Source organism: Rhinolophus sinicus, chromosome 14 (genome assembly GCF_057876585.1).
Source record: "Rhinolophus sinicus isolate RSI-liver-muscle chromosome 14, RSI-T2T, whole genome shotgun sequence".
Taxonomy (NCBI): Eukaryota; Metazoa; Chordata; class Mammalia; order Chiroptera; family Rhinolophidae; genus Rhinolophus; species Rhinolophus sinicus.
The window spans coordinates 185,073,532-185,097,772 of record NC_142514.1 but is presented as its reverse complement, the minus strand read 5'-3'; the positions used below and the strand labels follow the sequence as shown (position 1 = coordinate 185,097,772).

General features: G+C 56.7%; 1 protein-coding gene and 1 long non-coding RNA gene across 15 annotated transcripts; one reads left to right on the top strand and one right to left on the bottom strand.

Annotated features, from left to right (window-relative positions):
* Positions 1 to 9,775: 9,775 nt before the first annotated feature.
* Positions 9,776 to 13,288, bottom strand: LOC141572298 (uncharacterized). Of its 3 annotated transcripts, none has more exons than XR_016018423.1 (3): positions 12,890 to 13,280; positions 10,249 to 12,358; positions 9,776 to 10,171 (listed from the first exon to the last, which is right to left on the bottom strand). It is a non-coding gene; the product is annotated as an uncharacterized LOC141572298 (long non-coding RNA). The 3 variants fall into 3 exon arrangements; XR_012497663.2 differs by having other exon boundaries at positions 10,249 to 10,402; positions 11,428 to 13,243; XR_012497661.2 differs by having other exon boundaries at positions 10,249 to 13,288.
* Positions 13,289 to 13,739: 451 nt separating this feature from the next.
* MRGPRF (MAS related GPR family member F) lies at positions 13,740 to 22,343 on the top strand. Of its 12 annotated transcripts, none has more exons than XM_088789752.1 (5): positions 13,740 to 14,611; positions 14,918 to 15,038; positions 17,490 to 17,607; positions 18,154 to 18,264; positions 20,457 to 22,343. In XM_088789752.1, exons 3-5 carry the CDS (start codon positions 17,560 to 17,562, stop codon positions 21,435 to 21,437), a joined length of 1,140 nt encoding a protein of 379 aa, XP_088645878.1. In that variant the 5' UTR covers positions 13,740 to 14,611; positions 14,918 to 15,038; positions 17,490 to 17,559; the 3' UTR covers positions 21,438 to 22,343. The 12 variants fall into 12 exon arrangements, with proteins under 12 accessions (XP_088645878.1, XP_088645879.1, XP_088645880.1 ...); XM_088789753.1 differs by having other exon boundaries at positions 14,868 to 15,038; XM_088789754.1 differs by lacking the exon at positions 14,918 to 15,038 and having other exon boundaries at positions 13,740 to 14,167.
* The last annotated feature ends 1,898 nt before the right edge of the window (positions 22,344 to 24,241 follow it).

The window sequence follows — 24,241 nt, the reverse complement described above, 5'->3', positions numbered from 1 at the left end:
GCCAGACTGCCCCTGGGGTGCAGGCAGATGACATCTGGGCTATGTCCGTCACTAGCTCTCAGTAAGCCAGTCAGCTGAGTACTTAGGGGTGCCTGCAAGGAGAGAAAGGGCCGGTGGGGCCTTCTGCGTAGCGGGGTCCTCACAGCAGGCTTGCTGTCCCATGCGTGGCTCTGCTGGGCCCTGGGGCACTGAGTAAGCAGGGCAGTGTCGAGGGAGCAGTGCTGGCCTGAGAAATGCCAACCTGGCCTCTGTATGACCATAACAAATAACCCCCAAATTTTGTGGTTTAAAACCGCACTTGTCATCTCCCAGTTTTTCTTAGACTGGAATCCGAATGGGGCTTAGCTGGCTGCCTCTGGCTCGGGGTCTCTCCAGGTTGCAGCCAGCTCAAGGCTCGAGGTGGGTCCAGACTTACTCAGCGGCTGTTGGCTGGACTCATCTCATGGGCTGTTGGACTGAGGGCCTCAGTTCCTCGAAGTTTAGTGCCTGGAGGTGGCCCTCGGTTCCCTGCCTTGCGGCCTCGCCACAGGACAGCTCATGACACGGCAGCTGGTTCCATCAGAAGGAATAACCCAGAAAAGCCAAAAGAGTAGGACCAACAGTCCTTCTTGACCTCGTCTCGGAAGCAACGTCTCATCACTCCCGCTCTGTTCTATTGGTTAGAGGTGCACCGGGGCCGGCCCCACTCAAGAAGAGGGAATGCGGCCAGTACGCCAGGAAGTGGGGACTCTGGGGGTCACTTTAGAAGACTGTCTACCACAATAGGCGACAAGTGAGGCTTTGTTTTCATGTTATTCCTATGCCCCTAAAATCATCTCCCAAACCACAATTCTCATCTGCTTCTCACCTCCGCCCTGTGAAGCAAGACAACTGTCACTCTCCCCATGACAGATGAGGAAACTGAGGCTGGGGGGGGCTCCATGACATTCCTCCCAAGGTTGCATTGCCCAGTGGGCTGGAGGCACCATGTCTGAAAACAGCCATGGCCTGCCATCAGCTAAGTCCAGGAGCACAGGACCCGCCTAGGGTGGGATAAACCCCGGGCGGGCAGGCCACAGATCAGGCCTGGGGGCGGGGGGCCAAGCTGGGCCCTGCCTAGAGCAAGCTTACGTCTCGGTGCAAAGTCATAAAGCAGTGGCTCCCTCCTGCAAGTGAGCCCAGCCCAGAGGAAGCCACAGGGCAGAGTCCAAGCCCCTGGTTTGCAAAGTAGTTGAGAAAGGGGGTCCTTGGCAGGAACCCAGTCCCTGCCCTGCCCCCAGGGAAGAAAACAAACCTGAGATTCATAAGAGGACAGTGTCCTCCTCTCTCATCCCCCTCCACCCACACACACACCATAAATGAATGAAGAATCAGCCCACTAGCCCACAGCTGCATTGCCAATGTTGCTTTTGTTGCCCATCCTGTCCCTTGGAACCTGCAGTGGAGAAAAGCATCCCCTTGGTGGGGACACTGAATGGCTCAGCCTGAGGATCACTTCATGTCGTCCCAGGGCCACGGTTGGAGGCTTGTGCTGTCCACAGAGAGCTTTTTTCTCCCGGGATAGGCACCTGGAGGTTGCACCAAACTTGGTTTGAATGTCAGAAGTATCCCCCTCGGCTCCCAAACGTGTGCCCCGAGGTATGTTACTTTGGGACAAGTGCCAACCACGTCCGTATTTAGTTCCCACTTTGTCTTACATGGGAAATAACAGAAACTTTCTGTGGAAGCTGTGCAGGTGCATAAGTGGTTCCAAGAGGGCCCCTGACACCCTCGCAGCCTGGAGGCCCCCGGCCATTGTGGGCTGGGCACTCTGGGCCCGCTCTAGACTCTTCTTGTCATGTTCATTTCCTTCCTGGATGTGTCAGGCCCACTGCCCAGGGCGGGGCTGGGTTTCCTGTTACCTGAATGAGCAGGGAGCAAGGGACCCACCTGGGTCTTTCTAAAGATAGCTTCATGGTTGTTATTCATTCATTCACTCACTCATCCATGCATCTATTAGGCACCTACTGCATGCCAGGAACTGACCTAGGCACTATTGACTGATACAAAAAGTGCTTATCGTAATAGTTTCAAGTGATTTCTAAAAGCACATGGAGAAAAAAAATCACCCAGCCTCATGGCGACGTGGGAAAAGCACGGACCCTGAATCCTTCAGATCCAAGTTTATATCCCTCCCCACCACTGGCCCTGTGAGCTCTGGCAGCCCCGACACCACACTGGGCCTGGTTTCTGCACCCATAAAATGGGGTCTGCAGCAAGACGGGACAAGTATGGCCTCAGTCCCTGTTCCTGCTGTTCCACCCACTTCACTCTCTATCATGTCTGGGAGAAAAATAACGCCGTGTGTTAAGATGACAAAGAACTCTCAAATCCCTGTGGCACTTGAGCCTCAAAACTCTTGCCAAGAGGAGCACAGCAATTCTCTTTCTGCTGCTCCGGGGGAAACTGAGACTCAGAGAGGCCATGTGCTTCGTCTGAGGTCACACAGCGAGTGACCACAAGCAGGGGCAGTGGTGAACACACCCCTTGTTCATGCCCTGGGGGCCATATTAGGAAAACCAAGTACTTCCCAGGTCAGCACAGGCTGCATTGGCTATTTTGAGTTCTCTTACATGACACAAGAGACAAGAATCTGGGGAGAACCGAATCATTTGTCACGTTGGGAACTGAGTTGTGGTGGCAACCACAGGGCCTGAAGGTGACGAGGGCCAGCAGGGCAGGGCGGGAGAGCGGAGAGCTGAGGCCGAGCCCAGAGGCCTGCGGGGTTGGGGTGCAGTGCTGGGCAGAAGGCCCATGGAGAGCCTGGAGTGAGGGCCTGGGAAAGGCCTGGGCTCTGTGGGGCCTGACTAGAAGGCCGGCTGGCCAAGGTGGCATCTGGGGCCTTGCCAGGTGAGACCAAAGCACAAACATGTCTTCCTGGGCTGGGAACCCCTGAGACAGGGTCTGAGGATTAGGTCTGGGACAGGGAGAAAGCTGCAGAAGGGAAGTTACCAGCTGGCAGCAACTGGGCGCAGTCCCCGTGGGGCCCTTGTAGAACGATCCCTGGGTTACCATCACCTCGGGACAAGGAAGCTAAGTGTCCCCCCCCAAGCCCCTGAAACACTGGCAGTTGGCCAGGGGCCACTCCTAGGGCACGGAGCTCCCCGCACAGAGAGGCGCAGGCAGGGGCAGGAGGACACCTTCGGCCTGGCCTGGATTGGTGACACTACCTCCGGCACCCATAGCATCCGAGGCGATGAGACCGCCCCACCCAATCTTCCCGGCATCAGCCTGAACCCGGCGCAGTCAGGCCTGCCCTGGGAGGGGGCCCTCTCATCAAGGACATGAAGAATGAGAACTGCACCTGAGAAAGACTAGCACACATTGGACCGGTGCCAGGGAGGGGCTGCAAGACAGACAAACAAGGTGTGGCATGGCCATGCAGTGGCATGTTATTCAGCCGTAGAAAGGAATGAAGTGCTGAATCTCGAAAATAATTATGCTCAGTGGAAGAAGCCAGATGCAAAAGGCCACGCGTCTGGTTCCATTCATGTGAAATGTCCAGAACAGGTAAATCATAGAGACAGAAAGCAGGTTAGCGGTTGCCAAGGCCTGGGGTGGGGGTGGGGGGAACAGGGAGAGGGAGGATGGGGAGTGATGCCTAGTGGACACAGGGTTTCTTTGGGGGTGATGACAGTGCTCTGAAATTAGAGTGGTGGTGGTTGCACACCCTTGTGAATATACTAAAACCACTGAATTGTATACTTTAAAAAGGTGAATTTTATGGTAAGTGGATCATGTCTCGATTCTAAACAGCCCACGCAGGGCAGGCCATCTTTAGATGAGATGGTCAGAGAGGGCTTCTGGGAGGAGGTGACATTTTAGCTGAGGTCTAAAGAAGGAGGAGTTGGCCATGGGGTGGGGCAGCAGGGGGTGTGGCGTGTGTGTGGGGGGGGTGACACCAGACTGGTGGCAATGAGCTTGAGGGGAGAGGACCACAGCAAGGTGAGGGGGCAGCAGAGGCCCCGAGGGGCCTGGCATCCATGCTGAGGGGTGCAGCTCATTCCGGGGAGGCTGCTGGAGGATCTCGCACAAGAGAAAGAGACACAGTGGAATTTATGTTTTTAAACGTGGTGGGAGGGGGGTTGTGGATCAGAGGAGGCAGCAGGCAGACCCCCAGAAGACCAGATGCCTCCTGGGAATCACTGGGACAGGTGCTACTGCTACGCGGTACGAACACGCTGTCACCGCCATCCATGCCTTAAGAGGGGCTATGGAGGGGGTCACCTTGCTCAGTTGTGGCCATTTGCATCCTACTGTGTCTTACAGGTACCTCTGCCCTCAGGTGATGAACCCCAGGTGGGGAGAGAAAAGTCTGGGAGTGCCACAGCGCAGAAAGGGGTCTCATCAGGAGGCCCAGGTCAGGGCCACAGGGAAGGCAAGCTGTGGATGAGCAATAGACGGGGCCGGAAGCTGACCCCATGGCTGCCTGGAAAGCAGCTGGACTTTGAGCCGGCTGCCAGGCCAGCTGCCCGGGGCTCCTCGGCAGAGCACAGGTCCAAGGGGGCAGAGAGGACCAGGACCAGGGAGCCTGGAAAGGGAGGCCCCCGGGAACTCGAGGCTGAGGAGGGACTTGCAGTCAGGCTGAGAAGGGCTGGTCCTGCCTCACCCTGCAGGGGTCTAAGCCAGGCTCGCGGACCTGGTGGTTCATGGTCTGTTCACGCAGAAGCCCCCACCCTGTTCAGGGGCTGATGGACCCTGTGAGCCCCTCAGAGAGCAGCAGCTGGAACCAGGAGTCCAGTCCGAGAATAATGCCAAGGGATCTTCTGCTCCCCTTCAGAGCTGGCTGAGTGTGCCACACTGGGGACGATGGTCCCATATCAAGTGTCTGCTGTGTGCCAGATCTTCGTGGGGTACTTGGTCAGTAGAGAATCAGCCGTGGTGCCATCCCTGTGGAACGGCAGGCAAACACAGGACAGTCAACTAAACTGCGCACTCCCAAGGGACAGGAGCCAGGACTGTCTCATTCACCCCACCTCAGAAGCTGAACACGTAGTAGGTGCTCAACAAAGGTTTGTTGAATGCCTGACCGAAGCCATGCGTGTTGAATGGAGACAGTGGTGACAGCACTTAGGAAGGAATGACAAACCGAGCATGGGTGGAGAGTGAGGCTTTATGGGGAGGCTTCCTGGAGGAGGTGACATTCAAACTGGGTCCTGCAGGATGCATGGGAGTTTTCCAGGGACTAACACGTACAGAGAACCTCAACCTCATGAGCACAGACCTAGAGGTAGGAAAGGGCCTGCACCAACCAAGAAACTGAGCAGTCTATGCCTAGGGCAAGGGTTGGAAAGCTGGGGGACTCCTCCAGGAGGGGCTTGGCCCTAGGGTCCCTCTGCCAGTTCCGTTGGGCTGGGCCACACTAAGATGGACCAGCAACTCCCTAACTGGTTGGATTCCTTTCACTCTCCCAGCTTCTGTCTTGGCAGAGGGTCCACCTGTTCCCAATTCCTGAAGCTTCCTTCCCAGATGAGGTTGCAGACACACAGGCCAGGACAGGGGTAAGGGAGTCCTGCATTTCTGCTGGAAGTGACCTCAGTGTAATTCAGAGCCAGGGGGGTGAGCACTCACCATCTTGGGAAGCAACCTCAGGCCAGCCTTCACTTTGCAGAATACCCTGTGTGGAATCCCCCCATAGAAAGACACTTCACAGACATGGGGCCATGCCCTCTCCTACAGCCAGGGACGACACTAGTAATCACAGGGTGTCCTTGGGGTGGAGGGTGCAGCCCCAGGGCTCAGCAAACTGCCCAAGCTGGAATTCAGCCCCACTCACCCTCTCAGCCAGGGGCATTTCAAGAGGGCGCAGCCCAGCAACAGTGCATGGTGGCCCTGCTTGCAGCCCTCTACCCAGGGCTTCTGCAGTCCAGGGACAGGGGCCTGGAAAGGCCCAGATCCCCAAGCGTGTCATGCTCTGCTCTTTGGCACTGCTCATTTCTTTAAAGAATGGCCCCACCGTGAGCTGTCAACAACCCGTTAACTTTCAGGACAGATGTTTCTGCTCCTGTTTAGAAAGTGAGTGTGAAGGCAACTTTGGGAAGAAGGAACAGTGATGCTATAGTGTTTGGGTCGCCCAAAGTTCCCCTACAAAAATGGACAGAACACCTCGGATAGTCAAACCCTGGCCTCATGGACCACACCCGCAGGGAAACCAAGAGGCAAGGTGTCCACAGCATGCCAGAAGGTGGGGACCAAACACCGACTGCAAGACCCCCGAGAGTGGTATCAGCCACTGCAAGAGAGGACAGGAAGGGAAGTCGGCAGGGCCCTGGTGGTCCTGGGAGCTGAAGGACCTCCAACGACCAGCGGATACTCACCGGCAAGCATGGAGGTCCCAGCACAAAGCAGGAGTCACAGCCGAGAGGGGGACCATGCAGGCTTCCATTGGCAGTGAGTGTAAGGGGACAGCAGTACGCCCAGGTGTGGCAGGAGTCTAGGCCCCAGGAACTAACACAAAACACAACCTCCTTCCAGGACAAAGCCCCACAGAAAGGAAACTGCTGGGGAAAGCATCCGAACGGACAGGAAGGGGACAGTGGGAGGATACAACAGAGATCGGCTTATCTCTCCTTCAAAAATATTCAGAAAAATTCATTTCACTGGGAAAATCATGAGCAACAGAAAAGAACTATAGTCAAGATCCAAGTACAAAGACACTACATGGGGAAGAGAATGAGGAGCAGAATGACAGCCCACGAAGACACGCCAAAAAGACAATGCCCTCCAAACGCAAACGCCGCGAGTTTCCCAATCGGTTCTCTGTTTCTATGAGTTTGGAGTTTTGGGATTCCACACATACAAGGTCAGACAACTAAGCTCATGGACTCATCCTAGAAAAAGTGCTACACACTTCATTGCTGAATATCACTAGTCACCTTTGAAATACTCCCCTTGGGAAGCTATGGACTGATGCCAAGGCCTAGTTCACCCTTCAAAGCAATGTTGGAACTCTTTTTCTGGAATGGCCATCAGAGCTGTCATCGTATTACCCCTTGATGTCCTGAATGTCATCAAAATGTCCTCCTTTCCTCTTTTTTTTTTTCTTTTTTTAAGGCAGGCGCAGCTCAAAGTGGCCCATGCGGGGATCGAACTGGCAACCTTGGTGTTAGTAGCAACACGTGCTAACTAACTGAGCTAACCAGCCGCCCAAAATGTCTTCCTTTCAATAGTTCCTTTATCTTTGGGTAAAGAAAGAAGTCATTGGGGGTCAGGTCAGGTGAGTAGGGAGGGGGTTCCAATACAGTTATTTGTTTACTGGCTAAAAACTCCCCCACAGACAATGCCGTGTGAGCTGGTGCATTGTCGTGATGCAAGGGCCATGAATTGTTGGCAAAAAGTTCAGGTCGTCTACCTTTTTCATGCAGCCTTTTCAGCACTTCCAAATAGTAAACTTGGTTAACTGTTTGTCCAGTGGGTACAAATTCATAATGAATAATTCCTCTGATATCAAGAAAGGTTAGCAACATCGTTGCAACAAGTTCGTGAACTTAACTGTCAGACCTCCTGAGACCACACTATTTGTCTTTTTCTGACTGGTTTATCTCACTCAGTATGATGCCCTCAAGATCCATCCATGTTGTCGCAAATGGCAGGATTTCCTTCCTTTTCATGGCTGAATAGTGTCTATTATTTTATATATTAAGAAACTAATAGAAGTCGTAAAAGAATAGCTTACACCAAAATCAGAAAAGAAACTCAGAAACAAAGCAATTGGAGAAAAGGAAAATTTGAAAAGAGGTGACAGAACTCAGAAAAGAATTAAAATAAAAGAGGAAACCATTTAAGAAACTAAGACTATAACTAATGGAAACGTAAGAGCAAATGAATACTACAAATACAGCCTTACGAAAAACAGACTATGGAAAGCAGGAACATTTAAAAATCAAAAAGAAATGTTGAGACAAATAAAAAAAAGATGTTAAGGGAAAATTACAGATATGGAAAATCGGCAAGGAAGATCCAAGAAACATATAATAGGACTCCCAGAAGAAAACCAAAGCAATGGAACAGAACAAGAAACAAAAATTATAATCCAAGAAAGTCTCCTGAAATAAAAGCATTTTAAAACTACATAATAGATGAGCTTACTGCTCAAGAGTAGGAAACCAATTATCAAAGAGTAAACAGCTGAGGGACTAGGGTGCTACGTAGAGTATGATGGAGACCACAAGAACAAAGGACATTGTGCTCAGTGAAAGAAGCCAGGCACAGAGGGACAAACACTGTGTGGTTCCACTTACAGGAGGTCCCTGGAGGAGTCAGATTCACAGAGACAGAAATTAGGATGGTGGGGGGAGGGGGGAGGGAGGAGACAATGGGCAGTGAGTGTTTCATAGGGACAGAGTTTCCACTTGGAAAGATGAAGTTCTGGGCATGGATGGTGGTGATGGTGGTGCAACAGTGTGAATGTACTTCATACCACAGAACTGTGCACTTAAAAATGGTTAGCACGGCAAATTTTACGTTTGCTGTATTGTACCTTAATTTTTTTCAAAGATGCTGGTCGTTTTTCAAAAGTTTAATGACTTGAAATACACACACACTGTAATCTGTGTGATCTGTTTAGCTGGCAGATGGAACCAGACCTCAGGGGAAATTCCAGATCAAACTGCTGTACCAGGAGCTAAACAATCTTGACTTTCATCTGGAAAACAGCTACTTCTGCCAGAAAGTTTGGGAAGCATGGCCTCCCACAACAGCAGATACCTGATCACTCAGGCTTGAGGATAACCCTGCAGTTCTGCACTAGTGCCAGGGAAAACTGTGACTAATTTGATGGGCGTCAAGGCACATTTTCATTTTATTTGCACATATGTGCCAATGGCAGGCCTGAACCCAACTCCAGAAGGTGATCTCGGGTTTAGTGCAGCACCACCCCTGGCCTCCCTGCCTCCTACTCCCCCACCCCTTAGTCAGGAGTCTGTTATACCAGTGCCCAGGAGGGTCTGGCAGCCACCTTGACTGCTGCTAGCAGCTTGACTCTTGCCCTGCACCGCCTAGTTTTCGCAGGTGTCACAATGACCCACTGAAAGGGGTGATGGTGAACTGATGACAACTGGGATTTGCTCGGGCAGGGGTGGGTGTGGAGGGGAAGGAGGAGGGGTGTAGATGAGCAGAGGGGGACCGAAGCTGAGATCACGGTTGGCCATGCAGTTTAAGCTGGGCAGGGCAGTGGAGCTACGATGCTGGACTTCTGATGTGTGAGTAGCACGCACAGTGGGGCAGAGTGGAGGCCAGGCCACCGGCAAGGAGTCGGGGCAGGAGGTGCCAGAGGCCTGCACCAGCAGAATGGCCGTGGGAAGGGAGAAAAGTGGACACAGCTGGGAAGTGTCTGGACATCAGGGAAGTGAGGAATTGGAAATTGAACAGAGTCTCCAACTAGAAAGACAGGAAACCAGCCAAGGCCCAGTGCCTGGAACATCCCATCTGTGGTTCCAGGAGGTGGCACTACCCTGGGGCTTGCAGGGACCCGGAGGCCCCACCCACCCCCAGCCTTATCACATGCTCCTGCCCTCCAGCCACCCTTTCTGTTCCCTTAACACACCAAATCCTTTCCCACCTGGGGGCCTTAGCACCTGCTGCTGTCTATCCTGCAATGCTTTCCTGTGGACTCAGTGAGTAACTGGCTCCTCGTCCTCCCCCCATTCAGGGCTCAGCTCAAGCAGAAAGTGCTTCCAGCCTGCTCTTCATCAACAGGCCTATCTGTCATTCTGTATGAGCCTCCTGCTGCTACTGTAACAAATGACCACAGACATAGTGGCTTAAAACAACACACATTTATTCCCTTGTGGTTCTGGAGACAAGAAGCCTAAAAGCGAGGTGTCTGCAGGGCTGGTTCCTTCCAGAACCGCTAGGGGAGGATCCATTTCCTTGTCGTTTTCAACTTCTGGAGGCCACCTGCATCCTCGGCTCTGTGGCCTCTTTTTCACGTTCCTCCAGCCTCTTTCCTCAGTCACCACATCTCCCGCCTGATCTCCTGAGGGTCTTCCATCATCACGTCTCACTCTGACCTTCCTGCCTCCCTCGTGTAAGGACCCTTGTGGTTATACGGAGCCTCCTGGATAATCCAGACTCATCTTCCCATCTCAGGATCCTTAGCTTCATCACGTCTGCAAAGTCCTTTTCTCCATGGAGGGGCACATAGTCTCAGGGTCTGGGGGTTAGGACATCAAAATGTTTAGGAAGCCGTTATCCAGCCTATGCCACACCCCCTCCTCGCCCACCATGTACTTTACTATCACCACAACTGCTCGTCTTCTTCACTGCAATGATCCCCGCTGGAATTCTTCTGTTCACTTGTTTCTGTTTATCAACTGGCCTCTCCCCTCATGTCTGGATCCTCCGTCATTCTTTTCCCAGGATCAACATTGTTGGTGTTCAGTAACTATGTGTTGAATGAAGATAAGAATGGATGAATGATAGATCATGGATGGATGGATGGATGGATGGATGGATGGATGGATGGATGATGGATGGATGGATGGATGGATGGATGGATGATAGATGATGGATGGATGGATGGATGGATGGATGGATGGATGGATGATGGATGGATGGATGGATGGATGGATGGATGATAGATGATGGATGGATGGATGGATGGATGGATGGATGATGGATGGATGGATGGATGGTGGATGATGGATGGATGATGGATGGAGGGATGGATGGATGGATGGATGGATGGATGGATGGATGGACAAATAAATAGCCAGTCTCCCACATGTGGGACAGAGGAAAATGTAGGCTTCTCCAGAGATCCCAAGATGCACCTTCTATCACAGATGGTCCAGCCTGGCTGGAGGAGGGGAGAGAGGAGGAGAAGGGACCCTACTCACCCTGCCCCATCAGGAAAGCTAGCTAGACCTTGGAGACTTTTTATCTCAAGGGTTGAAACCAAAGGGCCTCAGGGATTGACCTGAGACCCAGACCATGTACACATTTGCCTGGTCTCCTGGAGGATCTCAGCAGAAGAGAGAGGGGCCTGGGACCACACAGACCTAAAAAACCAGCCTATCACCACAGAAAGGAATGCAGCACTGACACAGGCCACAACATGGATGAACCATGAAAACGTTATGCTCAGTGAAGGAAACGAGACGCAAAAGACCACAAAGTGTGTGATTCCATGTCTATGAAATGTCCAGAACAGGCAAACCCACCGAGACAGAAGTACATGGTGGTCACTGGGGGCTGGGGCATGGGGGAATAGGGGTGACTCTAATGAGTATGGGGTTTCTTGAGTGGGGGGGAGGACACAAAAGTGTTCTGATTAGATTGCGGTGATAACCACATGCACAGCTGTGAATACACCAAAACCATTGAATTGCACACTTTCAAGAGGCGAATTGTTTGGAATGTGAATTATATCTCGATAGACCAGCTGAGAAAAATGACGAAGCAGCCTACCAGAGCTACAGTGAAAGGAGAGGATGGGGTACCACCGAACCCCACCACCCTCTCCATGGCACAACTGGGGTTTCCCGAAGTTCATCAGAGGCAGAGCCAGCGCTGGATCCCAGGGCTCCGGAGCTTTCCTCACATCTCGATGCTCCATGCCCAGGAGAGAGATGTGGACACGGAGAGGTCCCAGCCCCCCCGGTGCAGGTCCTGAGGTGGGGGTGGGGGTATCTAACAGATACACAGAGTTACTCCCTGGGCCTCAGTTTCCTCATTTCCAGAATCTGGGTACTTCGCAGGCAGGGAGCTTCACTTGTTTCATTCGTCAGTGGATTCCCAGGACCTAGAACAGGGCCTGGCACATAGTAGGTGTTCAATAAATACATGTTGGATGACTCCGTAAGTGGGGGATGTTATGAGGATTAAATGATTCAATTTATGCAGGCCCTGGCTCACAGGACACAGTAAGTGGTAGCTGTAGTTGTCGTTAGCACCACTGCACCTGTCCCCTGAGCAGATGGAACAAATGGCAGCAGGAAGGTGAGAACGGGATAAGAAGCACAAGATCTCCAACTGGAGAGGGGGAGGGTCCCCTCGGCCTCATGCAGCCACCCCCCAATCACCTGTGCACACACCTTCCTGCCTCATACCACACAGTCGTTGCTCATACCGTTTCCTGTGCTGCGATGCCTTCCTTCCCCTTCTCACCGGAGTCACTCCTGCCCAACTTTCCCCATGGGCTCCACTGTCACCTCCTCAGAGAAGCTGTCCTCATCTCCCTGGTATGCCTGGCCCTGGTGCCTTCTGTTCAGGCGTGGTTTTACTTGTGTTTGGGTCATCTGATTTTGGCCTGCCTCCCGGCTTGCCATCAGCTCCCTGGGGAAGACTCCTTGCCTGCCCTGTTCATCAGCCTGGGGCCCAGCAGGTGCTCTATGAATGCCTGCAGTAGAGAGGTGTGTGCAGGGGCTCTGGGGCCCGCTGGCTCAGAGGGGCTGACCCGTCACCCAGGGAGCAGCTGTGGGCCCTGGCAGGAGGCAGCCCTGCCCAGAGCCCCCAGCAGGGGAAGATCTTGGCCTGAGGTGGCCTGGGGTGGGGTATGAGACCACAGAGTCTACGGTGAGGCCTATGGCAGGGGACAATTCAAAATAAAGTTCCTTTCTGTCGGGAGGGGCCGAGGAGGGCACCTGTTGGCGGGGTGGTGGCTATTCAGTGTGAGGAAGAATGTGAGAGGTGGCAATGCAGGGACGGTGTCCAATGTCCGAGTGGGCCGGCACTGGGCAGTCACCGCCGGACTGAGCCCTGAGCCTTGTGGCCGGAGGGAGGGAGTGACTCCATGATGCCCACACACTGGCCTGGGCAGGGCCCTCTGAGGTGCACAAGCACTTTTCTACCAGATCTGATCCCTTCCTCACGGCCACTCTGTGACCATGTTTTTTTTCACCACCTGACAGGCGAGGAAACTGAGGCCCACCTGACAGGTAAGGAAACTACCAAGATTGGAAGCAGCCACAGAAACCCCACATGCCAGCTGGGCTCTCTCCACTGTTCCTGCAGGAGCCCTGCCTCCAGCTTAGGGACACCTGTTGGCAACAGAACAGCAGCAAACCCAGGCGAAGGGTGGCTTTCCCACTGACAAGCACCTCTCATCAGTTTTGAAAGAAACAAATTTCCATACCAAATAAGGCGGTGGACTTCAGAGCCGCTGCCCACTTCACACAATTCCTTTTAAGTGTCCAGATGCAATTACACTTGGCACTTGCCTGGACTTGGCCTCCCCCACCCTCTCCCCACCTCCCCCTGGCCTCCCCACATAAACAAGAGGCCCAGCTGGGCCCCAGCTGGCCAGCCCTGGGGAGGAAGGGAGGGTCACCAGCTACCTGCAGCCTGCGATGCCTCTCAGCCCCTTCAGCGAGCTCCTAGGGCACTCCTTTTGCACCTTCCCCGCCCCAGGAGGTCAGCTGGGCCAAGCAGGGAACAACAATCCACACTCCCTCCTCACCTGAGGTTTGCATATGGGCAGGGACACCGGGTTCCTGGGGGGGGGGGGGCAGGGGGGGCCGGCAGGAGGTCTGCGGCCCGGGCTCTATTTCCGGTTGCCCACAGAGGCACCCCCACACCCCACCCCCACACACAAACTGGGCACCATTTGCTCCCGCAGAGAAAGCACTGTTTGGAATTCCCTCGGGCTCCCTGGGCCGTGAGAAAGCTGGCCCAGGGCAGGGGGGCTTTCCCGCGGGGCTCCCTGGGAAGCCACTCCTCACCACCCGTCCTCAGGCCATCCCTGGGGTACTGCAACCCCCAGGCTTTGGCTTGGTGCCCCAGGACCCCGCGGGCGCTCGTGGGGGAAGGGGGGAGTCGAGGTTGACTCATCCCCCCAGCTGAACGCGCGCACACACCAGGCAACACAGCCGCCAATTCCCTGCTCGGCCCCAGGCGAGCGCAGTGATTTTCCACTTGCACCATCTGATTGCCATTAGGGCCGGGAGAAGGGAATTCCTGGTTCCATAAGCCGGCGGGGGGCCATGGCAGATTGGGGGGGGAGTGAGGTGCCACCTGGGTGGCCTCACCGCCTGCTGCCAGGTCTACCTCTCAAAAGCGCCTGCACCACCTCCTCCATGGAGCTTTCACCCTCTGCCTCCTGGCTTCTCTGTGTCAGCCCCTCGGCACACTTGAACCACCGGGTGGGACCCGCCTCTCCTGGGCCTGCACGCCCCCGAGAGGCCCAGCTGGAGCCGCGCGAAGGCACCAGGCAAGTGGACAGCCAGGCGCTCCCTCTCCTGGGCCGCCCTGTGGAGCTGCAGGACGCTCCGGAGATTAACAGCTGGACACTGGCAAGAATGCAAGGGGCCAACGTGACGTCACCAGGCAGAGAGATGAGTTCCCAGTGGGGCTCTGGGGGGGCTCCTGAGTGGGCATTCCTTCCCGAAGCCTCATCCCCGCTCAGCCCCTCCTCCTCCGCCCCCCTCCCCCTCCCGTCCCCCCCTCCCTTTCCCCCTCCCGCCGGGCCTGGAATTGGGTTTGGGGCGGGTTCTGCTTCCAAAGCCATCTTCTCCGGCGGCAGGCGAGGGCTCTCCTCTACTCTGAGCTCGCATTTCCGAGGCTCAGGCCCTACTCTGCGCGGGACTGCTGCCTCGCGGGTCACAGCCAGAGGCAGGCATCACCGCAGGAGCCCTCCACAAAGGGACAGCTGCAGGTAGTTCCGTGGGGCCCAGGGTGGGGGGAGTGGGGGGGAGGGGGCTGATGATGAGGTCCAGGAACTGGGGCTGCAGGGGAAGGCCAGGCAGAGGAGAATGAGGTGGGCACCTTCAGGGCAGGCACCGCCCAGAAACCACACAGCCCCAAGCAGGAGCCCTGAGACCCCTGAGAGGCTGTCACCTCCTGCAGCCTCTGAGGCTCCAGGAGTCCCAGGGACATTGGGGATCTTTGAGAGTCCCCCTCCTATGTGGCAGGCCCTGGCCTTCTGGAAGTTCCTGACCGCCAAGCTGTCCTCCACTTCCAGCTCCTGCCCTGTCCTGCTGTGGGTCGGGGCTCCCCCTCTGTCGCTCCACCACCCTCACCAGCAGCTGTCCAGCCCTGAACGGGTGGGGAGGAAACACCCAGCGGGCAGCGTCCCAAGCATGGTGAGATGGCTCCCACTGCTCTCACGCACTAGGGGCACGCCCCTCTTTCCATCGGGTGCTGAGCTCCCACAGCTGTGGGGCCGGCTCTGGGGTGGACACCAGGGAGGGATCAGCCTGGAGAGCCACAGGAGACTGGGTGGCTGCGTCCCCCTTCCCCCAGGCCCAAAGCTCCTGATGTGGTGTTGGCGTTGGATGGAGGCCTGGAGATCTTCTGGAAGGTCTCAATCCCCCCACCCCCATAAACCTCTTCAATCCAAATTGTGAGCTGGGGAATTGAGGACCTGGAGTGAGAAAATGCTGGCTCTCTGCGACTGGGGGGAGTGACAGCCAGCGCTCTCAAGCCCAGCCCAGGTGGCAGCCTGGGGACAAAGAAAGGGGCTGGGAAGATGGATTGGAGAAGTGGGGTCTGATGGTTCCCACCTGGGCCTCCTGGAAGCCAGCCTCACCTAGTGGCCTTGGAGCCCCGGGTGCTGGGTGCTGGTGGGGGGAGGAAGGAGGGGGGAGGAGATGAGGAGATTCCTGAGGCCTGGAGGAGGCAGACAGGTGGCCACAGGGACCCATCCTAGGGCTTGTGTTCTGAGGGGGAGGTTCAGGAGTGAGCTGAGCTGGCAGCTTTTTTCTTTTTTTGTCTGCTTTAGCGGAAGCTAGCTGTCACCGGCCAGATCCTGACCTGAGGAGCACAGTATTCTCACATGCACTCACACACGTCCCATGCACATGTCACACACATGTCTTTTTATGGCCCATCTGGGGTCCACTTGGCTTCTAGATCTCTTTGCATGAGTGCAATAGCTTTTCAGATTGCCAGTGGCAGGGCAGGGCTCAGAGACCACCCATCGAATCAATCAGCAAAGGTGAGCTCAGGGCCCTGACCACATGCAGGGTCCAAGCTGGGAGTCATGGGTAGGTCCCAGCCGGCTGCCTTTGGGGGCACCTGTGTAGTTGGACGTCTGACCTGCCTAGGTGAAAGGGTGAGGCTCTGGATAGCCGGCAACCCAGACCTAAAGGGTGGCGCACGTCTGGAAGGGCCACCAAGAAGAATAGGCACAGTGCAGGGGATGTACCTGGGGCCAGGAGGGGTAAGGGGTGAGGCAGGTAGGTTTGGGGTTGCAGGCACCAGGAGAGCTTGGGCAAGCCCCAGCGCGGGGAGAAGCATGCCTGCCGGTGGCAATGGGGACAGTGGCCCAACTACAGTCAAGACTTCAAAGGGGAGGGAACAGGCTCAAGATGCACACTTCCTAGCACCCGCTCCATGCAAACCTGCACTGCACACGCATCACCACAAACTCTCTCACTTATTCTCGCGCACAAGGGCTCCCCCCAACCCCTGCGAGTAACGCCCGGGGGCACCTGTGCAACCCCCACGCTTTCCGGGGCAGCTGTCCAGGGTGGCGCCTTCCAACTGCGCGGGGCCTCGGGACAGCACTGGCGTTGGGGAGAGATCCGGGAAACCAAGGGTTAAAGAGGGATGGGCAACCCGCGCTTACCGCCCCAGCCAATAATGGGCGCGCCTGCCGAGGCCCCGCCCCGGACTGGGAGTGTGGGAGGGATGGGCGGCAGCGGAGTGGGATGCGCGTGGCGTCTGCTGCAGCAGGGAGGAAGGAATTCCGGGGGAGTGGAGCTGAGAGGGCTGCCCAGCGCTCGCTCCAGGCTGAGGAGAGGTCTAGCAGCCTGCGGCCTGGGCTGTGCCCCTACAAAGCCCCTTCTCTGCTCACAGCCTCAGTTTCCCCACCTGCACCATGGTCAGGTGCTTGCCTGCGGGGGGCAGAGCTTAGGTTGGGGGACAGGAGTCAATTCCAGGGAACCCCTGGGCAGGAGGACCAATGAGCACTGCCTGGCCAGGGTGGAAGTCTTTGGCAGGGACGCCCCCACTCCAAGGACTGTCACCCCTCCCAAGCCTCCCCACCTGCCTTCCAAAAGGGATGATGGGTGTGGGCCAGCTGGCAGTCATTGACACAGGGATTGATGGTGGTGACAATGATGCGGATGATGACAGCTGTCCTGCCTTCAAGGCACCTATAGGAGAAAGACCAGACACCTTAGCATCTTACAAACACAAGGCCCTGCCAAAGACCTCCTCCACCGGGAAGCCTCCCTGCCTTCAGGGCCTGACTGCTGGGAACCCCTGGCCCACCACAGGCTAAGCACAGAGGCACCCAGGACATATGGGGGGGCTCCAGAAATCTGGCACCCAAGGGAGAAGGAGAGGGGTTTCTTCCTCAGCAAGGTCTCACTAGCATGTCAACAGAGGGTGGATGAGGGACCCAGGCAGGAGGTGACCTGCTCTGGCCTCCGCAGGACAGTCACTGTGCTTCCCAAATGGCCCTGCTTTTGAGGGAGCCAGGTGACTGCTTGTCAGCCTTTCCTCTAAGGTGAGAGGCCTGGGGACAGGGGTCTAAGTGGGGCTGGAGAGCACAGCTGGCCTGATGTGGCCCTTTCTGCCTTTGGCAGGTGGGGTGTGCCAGTCGGCGGGTGAGCTGTGAGCCGAGCTGTGAGGAATCTGGACTCGCCCAGCCTGGAGATGGCTGGAAACTGCTCCTGGGAGGCCCATCCCACCAACAGGAATAAGGCAAGGCCGCACAGGCACTGCAGGGGGATCCGTGGCCCCAGGGCCGCGGCGTGGGTGCGGTGGGAGGGGGCACACGCGGCCAGCATCTCCCCTCCCACCCATACGCACAGCACTGCTCAGGCCCCATCCTCTAGCTCAGGACCCACAGGCGGGCAGCAGGGACCCCCTGGGCTGTGTGGCCAGGCATGTTACCTCAGGTCTCCAGTGTCCTCATCAGTGACACCACCACAGGGGACTGGGCGCCCTCCACTCCCTTCCCCTGCTGACCTTGGGGCATCTGTTACCTACCGAGAGTCCTCCTTCCATCTCCTCCCTGTGGAGATGGGGTAGTCAGCTACTTCCCACGGCCCTGAGAGGCTGGCTCCAAGGAGCCCATGATGTCACATGCTCCACAGGGCACTGCCCGCTCTGGGCCACCCTACCAGGGTTGCTCAAGGAGGATCCATGAGTTCTGGTTTACCTCCCATCTCCAATCACCAGGCAAGGCTGAGATTTCTGACAACCCATCGGGCTGACCCACTCCTTCTGCCCCCACCTCACCCCCAGACCGCTACGTCTCAGAGGCCTTCGAACGCTCTGGAATTCCCTCTGAATTCGGGCAAAACACTGTCAAGTTGGAAGGACCTTGGAGTTTACCTAAAGCAGCCTCTTCTACATGTGAGGAAATGGAGGCTCCCACCAGTGTAGCAGTTTGGCTGGGATGAGCCCAGAGGTCGGAACAGAGCCAGGACCCCTCCCTGGGGCCCTGAACCTCAGCCCCTGGCATTTCCCTCCTCCAGTAGTGACCACTATGGAGTGGCAGCCAAGGGGAGCAGAGATGGCGCTGGCTGGGGGGAGTGCCCAGAAATCCCAGAGAAAAGTCAGAGCTGGGGAGGGGGCCAGGCTCCAGAGCAGGCCTTTTACAAGGCGGTATGTGTCTGGGGGTGGCAGCTCCACGCCCAGTGACTCACCCAGCCCTCCCGCTCTGACTCCAAGGACGAGGACGAGGATTGCAGGCTTTTTCCAGCCTGGAGAGGCACTGAGTGATCTGATCAGTGAGATCCAGCCCTGTGGCCTCGTCCACTCCCGGTCTTGGAGCTGGCTCTCCACAGGCCTGTTTAGGCCTCTGGGCTCATGGATTACTGGGTCTGGTTCCCCAGGTGAGCAGAGACTACTCTATGGCCTCCAACCAGAAAGGCTAAGTAAATAGCGAGCTAAGGGGCTTGGGGGTTGACAGACAGAGACATTGAGCCAATAAATGTACTTAGAGGCTGATGGGATGCCTGTCAAGTGCTTGCCCTGACCTCACGGCGTCTCCTCAAAGTTTGGCCAACACCCTCCAGTCCCTGTCTACAGATTCCCCTTGACCTGATCCAGAAGTTCTCTCCTTTTGTTACGAGGTATCAGATCCAGAGAGCAATCTGGCTTTCTGCCAGAGCTGGGGCCACGTGGAAAGTGGCAGAATTGTCCTGCTTCAAGAACCTTCCCGCTGGTTTTGTTTTGGAGAGTCATGAGCATTGGGACTGATACCTAGCCTTAGATGGGGCGAGGGGGAGAGGAGATGAGGGACAAGGCCAAGGCCAGGTTCAGGCTGTGTAGTAAGGAGCTGGGATGGATTAGCGATGTCTGCCAGGGTGTGGCAAGGGGAGTGACAGTGCTTTAGGCAGCCTTTGCACTTGGAGTGAGAGGTCAAAATCCACAGCCTGAGAACTGAATCCAGCTTGTAGATGTGTTGTGTTTGGCCCACACAGTGTTTTTTAAATGTGAACATTTAAAGATCAGGAGGGTCACATTACAATCTAGAGTTCTGGCTTTTCTGGGGACAGGGGAAGAATGATGACGGCTGGAGCAGAGCGGTTGCCCACTTGCTCAGTACAGGTGCTTTCGGGTTTGCCACCACCACCGCCCCCGCCCCTTGCCATGCCTGGTTCACCTTCAAGCACTGATATGCCAGCCCAGACCCTGCAGGCGAAACCGATACTCAGCGGGATGTACTCGTGCTGTCAGAGCCTTTGTTAAAATACTGAAGTGCTTCCCTACAGCTTGATAAATAGCCGCAGACTTAAGCCCTTCTCCCTCCTCAGAGATCCCCCAGACCAGGTCCAGTTGCCTGGATTCAGAAACCCAGAGGCTTGTCCTAGCCCAGCAGGGGGCACCTCTGATACCAGGTGTCTCCGACCCCACTGGGAGCCAAGTTCACACTTTTTTTTGTAAGTTACAAATGATTTTATTTTTTAAATAAATATTTTCATATTTTAGTGTGAAAAATTGCAACATACAGAGAGCTTGGCGGAATAGCACGATGCACACACATCCTTCAGCAGTGCAGTGATGGTTACCCTTCCTCCACGTGCACTTTCTACCCGTGTGTCTCGATAGACTTTTCCTCCCACAACTATCTAAAAGCATTAGTTTGATGCAAAAGTAATTGTGGTTTCAAGGTTAAAAATAATTGCAAAAACTACAGTGACTTGTGCACCAACGTAGTAAATTGCAGACCCCAAGCCCCTGTTCCCCCAGACGGTCTGTATCTTCTAAGATCAAGGACATTATTCCGGACCGTGACCACAGTCTCTCTTCCCTTTGATCCAGTGCCGTCATCTACAGAGTCGCATTTCCCCTGTCGTCACAGTGTGAGCGATGGATCATTTTCACTGTCACTCCTGTAGGCTGCTAGCTCCAGACCCGAGGCACTGTGTGGGGTCAGGGGTGTCTTCTGCTCTCGCTGGAGCCAAGTAGTTGCTCCAGAGCCCGTGGCTCTGCACGTCTGTAAGGAGAACCAGCACACCGGGATGCAGGTGCGGGTGGGGGTGGGGGTGGGTGCCAGTGGCCTCACCGGGTGCCTTCCTCCCCCCTCCGTGGCTGCACAGATGTGTCCTGGGAGCGAGGTCCCTGAGCTCTACAGCCGTGGCTTCCTGACCATCGAACAGATCGCCATGCTGCCGCCGCCGGCCGTCATGAACTATACCTTCCTGCTCCTGTGTCTGTGCGGCCTGGTGGGCAATGGGCTGGTGCTCTGGTTTTTCGGCTTCTCCATCAAGAGGAGCCCCTTCTCCATCTACTTCCTGCACCTGGCCAGCGCCGACGTGGGCTACCTCTTCAGCAAGGCCGTGCTGTCCATCCTGAACACCGGGGGCTTCCTGGGCACCTTCGCCGACTACGTCCGCGCCGTGTCCAGGATCGTGGGCCTCTGCACGTTTGTCACCGGTGTGAGCCTCCTGCCGGCCATCAGCTCGGAGCGCTGCCTGTCCGTCATCTTTCCCGCCTGGTACTGGCGCCGGAGGCCCAAGCGCCTGTCGGCCGTAGTGTGCGCCCTGCTCTGGACCCTGTCGCTCCTGGTCACCGGCATCCACAACTACTTCTGCGTGTTCCTGGGCCGCCAGGCCTCCGGGCCAGCCTGCAGGTACATGGACATCTTCCTGGGCATCCTGCTCTTCCTGGTCTTCTGCCCACTCATGGTGCTGCCCTGCCTGGCGCTCATCGTGCATGTGGAGTGCCGGGCCCGGCGGCGCCAGCGCTCCGCCAAGCTCAACCACGTCATCCTGGCCATGGTGTCGGTGTTCCTGGTGTCCTCCATCTACCTGGGGATCGACTGGTTCCTCTTCTGGGTCTTCCAGATCCCGGCCCCCTTCCCCGAGTACATCACCGACCTGTGTATCTGCATCAACAGCAGCGCCAAGCCCGTCGTCTACTTCCTGGCCGGGAGGGACAAGTCTCAGCGGCTGTGGGAGCCTCTCCGGGTGGTCTTCCAGCGGGCGCTGCGAGATGGTGCCGAACTGGGGGAGGCCGGGGGTGGGACACCCAACACGGTCACCATGGAGATGCAGTGCCCCTCTGGGAACACCTCTTGAGAGGCGGGCACCTGGAGAGGAGGCCGGGGCTGGGAGCAGCCAGGACCTCCAGAGACCCTCCGCAGGGACAGGAACTGGGCAGCCGCCCTGGTGTCCCAGTGCCCGGTACCCAAGTGCAAGGAGAAAAGTCTGCTTGCCGCCCCTCTGGCCTCCGTCTCCCGGGGATGGAGGCTCCATGGGTGGCCAAGAGACCATGCAGCCACCTGCAAACAGACCCTGTGGTCCTGCCAGGCTTTCCCAGCCACTCTCGTCCGTCAGTGACCCATTGTACAGAAGTCCCAAGGGATGGGGCTCTCCCCGCCACGGGCTTGTCTGGAAAGGAGAAGAGAAGGGCCACCCAGCCCTGTCCATCTCCTGCCCCTTTCAATCAGCCCTCATTGAAAATGACACAGCAGCAGCATCACCGATCAGGCCACCAGCTTCCTCCCTGCCACTGCTCTCGCCATTCCATCTTCTCAAGTCCCTGTTAGTGGCAGACGTGAATGAAACGGTGCCACCCGGGAGAGGGTTCTGGGTAACCTGGCTGGTAGCTCCAACTCTGCAAATGACATCCCTGCCCGCTGGATGTATCCTATGGTGACTTCAATGGGTGCATTTCTAGTCATGGGGAGCAGCTGGAGACGGGAAGGACCTTCAGCCAGCTTGGGTGGGGCGCTCTTTTCTGACTCCATGCCAGCCAGCCCCGGCAGCCTCTTGGAGCACATGGTGTGTCCCCTCTGCTGCCCACATGGACCCTGGGCACCTGTAGACCATCCCGGCAGCCTCTGGGCTCCAGCCCCCATCGGAAAGTGGGCATTGGCTCCACCTGGTCACCCAGCCCACCTACAAGCACAGTGGCCCAGTATAGCCAGAGGAAGTTTTATGAGAGGGAAAAAAAATGTACATCAATAAACATTTTATATCTTACTGCCTCTGTCCTATCTGTGGTCTTGTTCACACACTAAGGATGCCCTTGGGCACCTGGAGGCCCTGACAGGTAGCCTTTCCACCCCTTGAAACTTGCTGTGTCCCCCAGCTCTTGTGCCCCCTCTCCCGGCAGGTCTCTGTACACCTCTGGCGTGCTCTCCTGATAAGGTGTCTGTTCCTCTGGAGGAATGAGCTTCTGTGGGCCAGCCACACCATCTTCTGTTGGCGAGCCCCAGTGCCCACCCAGGCCCCCTGCTCCCTCTGGGAACCTGTTTTCGTCACACCTACTCGGCGCCAGTCCCTGAGCTGGCTACTACAGGCCCTGCCTATATGGAGCACAGTGTTTCCACACGGAGGACCCCTGGGGTTGGGGGGCTGCATCTTTACCTATTGCTCCCCATCCAGAACTCTGTCCCAAACTGCCTGAGGCAGCTGGTGCCCTGTGCCCAGGGGGAACCTCCCTACATCTGAGCATAGGCTGCAGCTCCTTGCAGGAGACGCCTTCTACGAAGGCCGTCAGAAGGAGTCCTGATGCCCCTGGCCTCTGCTCAGCCCCATCTTGGGCTCCTGGTGTCCAGCCGGGGCCCCGGGGCCTGTGCGGAAACTCTGGAGAAGGCTGCTCACTGCATAGGCCCAAAGAGAGGCCCAGGTCAGAAGCAGGCCCCCCTCCTGTGCGGAGAGCTGGGAGAGGGCAGGGAGGGTGTCTGTCCAAGCTCTGGACAGGCGGGGCGGCTAACAGTGACATGCCCATCAAGGAAGCAGCGCCAGCGGCTGGCGCCTGCCGCACACCAGGACCTGCTCTGCCCAGGCTGGTGGTGCCAGCGCAGGGCCTGCAGCCCCACCCGCAGGCGGGCTCACCCCCACGTGCATTTCCCTGGTGACCGGCCCCAGGCAGCCTGACTCGCCTCTCCTGGCTTCTCCTGGCCTCTCCAGGCCACTGCTCCCAGCAAGGCGACTGCTCTGTGGACAGAAGGGACCCAGTGTGTTTCCAAGAGCTTCACGTGCCGGAGGTCGGGTGCCCGCCTGCCCTCCCCATCCTCCCACCCACCCCTCCCCAGGCCACACAGGGAATTCCAGAAGAGCAGAGTTGGAGGCCACCACAATGACACTTCTGGGGACTCAGAGAAACCAGATGGGGTCCTGAGGACACACAGGAGGTGGGGCCAGGACCCATCTACCCAAAAGCTTCCGCCAGCTTTCCACACAAGGGAAGCACCTCCCAGGCCTGAAGGTGGCGGAGGGGGCCATGGGGGGACCTGACTCCTCAGTCCTCAGACTTCACCTCTTTCTCAGGAGACCCCACTCCAGGCCTCCAGCCCTGAGCTCTTGTGGGGAGCTGCCTCCACCCCCAGGAGCTTGAAGGGGCCTCTATGAAGAAGCTCAGATCCCCTGCTCGGTGGGTGGGTGGGCAGCCCTCACCCACTACCAATCCCTGGAGGTGAGGAGAGGGCTGGGCCTGTGTATGAACATGCATTTGCCCTTACTGGGTACTAGGCCTGGGTGGGCGGGAGTGGGGAGGAGGGTAAACTCCAGGAATCGGACCTCGCCCAGCCTGTGGACCCTTCTCAGGTGCCCTGCACTATAGTCTAGAGAGGGAGTGAGCCTTCCCGTCCACCCCGCCCCCCACAGTCCCGGGAGAATTCCTGCCTGTCCTGCCCACACCCTGGACCACCTCACTCCTGCGCCGATGGTGGGAGGTGGCTGAGCAGAAGCCGCAGGCCTGCACCAGCTCCCACCTCCCTCCTGTGGTATTTAATTGTCAAGGCCCAGGGAGCTGCTGCAGGGTGGGTCCATGTGCTACCATCCAACCCTCCCAAGGCAGTGCTCCTGGGCCCCCCAAAGCTTCCCCGCAAGCCTCCTCCTTTCTGGATGTCTGGTAAGGGCAGGAGGCCCCAGGC

What these genes read in the sequence shown, in the direction of transcription:
- MRGPRF (XM_088789754.1), top strand. Translation starts at nt 17,560, where the DNA reads ATGGCTGGAAACTGCTCCTGGGAGGCCCATCCCACCAACAGGAATAAG. An exon ending in ATCCCACCAACAGGAATAAG is followed by an intron (nt 17,608 to 18,153) that starts GCAAGGCCGCAC and finishes CCTCACCCCCAG; the next exon opens with ACCGCTACGTCTCAGAGGCC. An exon ending in TAAAGCAGCCTCTTCTACAT is followed by an intron (nt 18,265 to 20,456) that starts GTGAGGAAATGG and finishes GTGGCTGCACAG; the next exon opens with ATGTGTCCTGGGAGCGAGGT.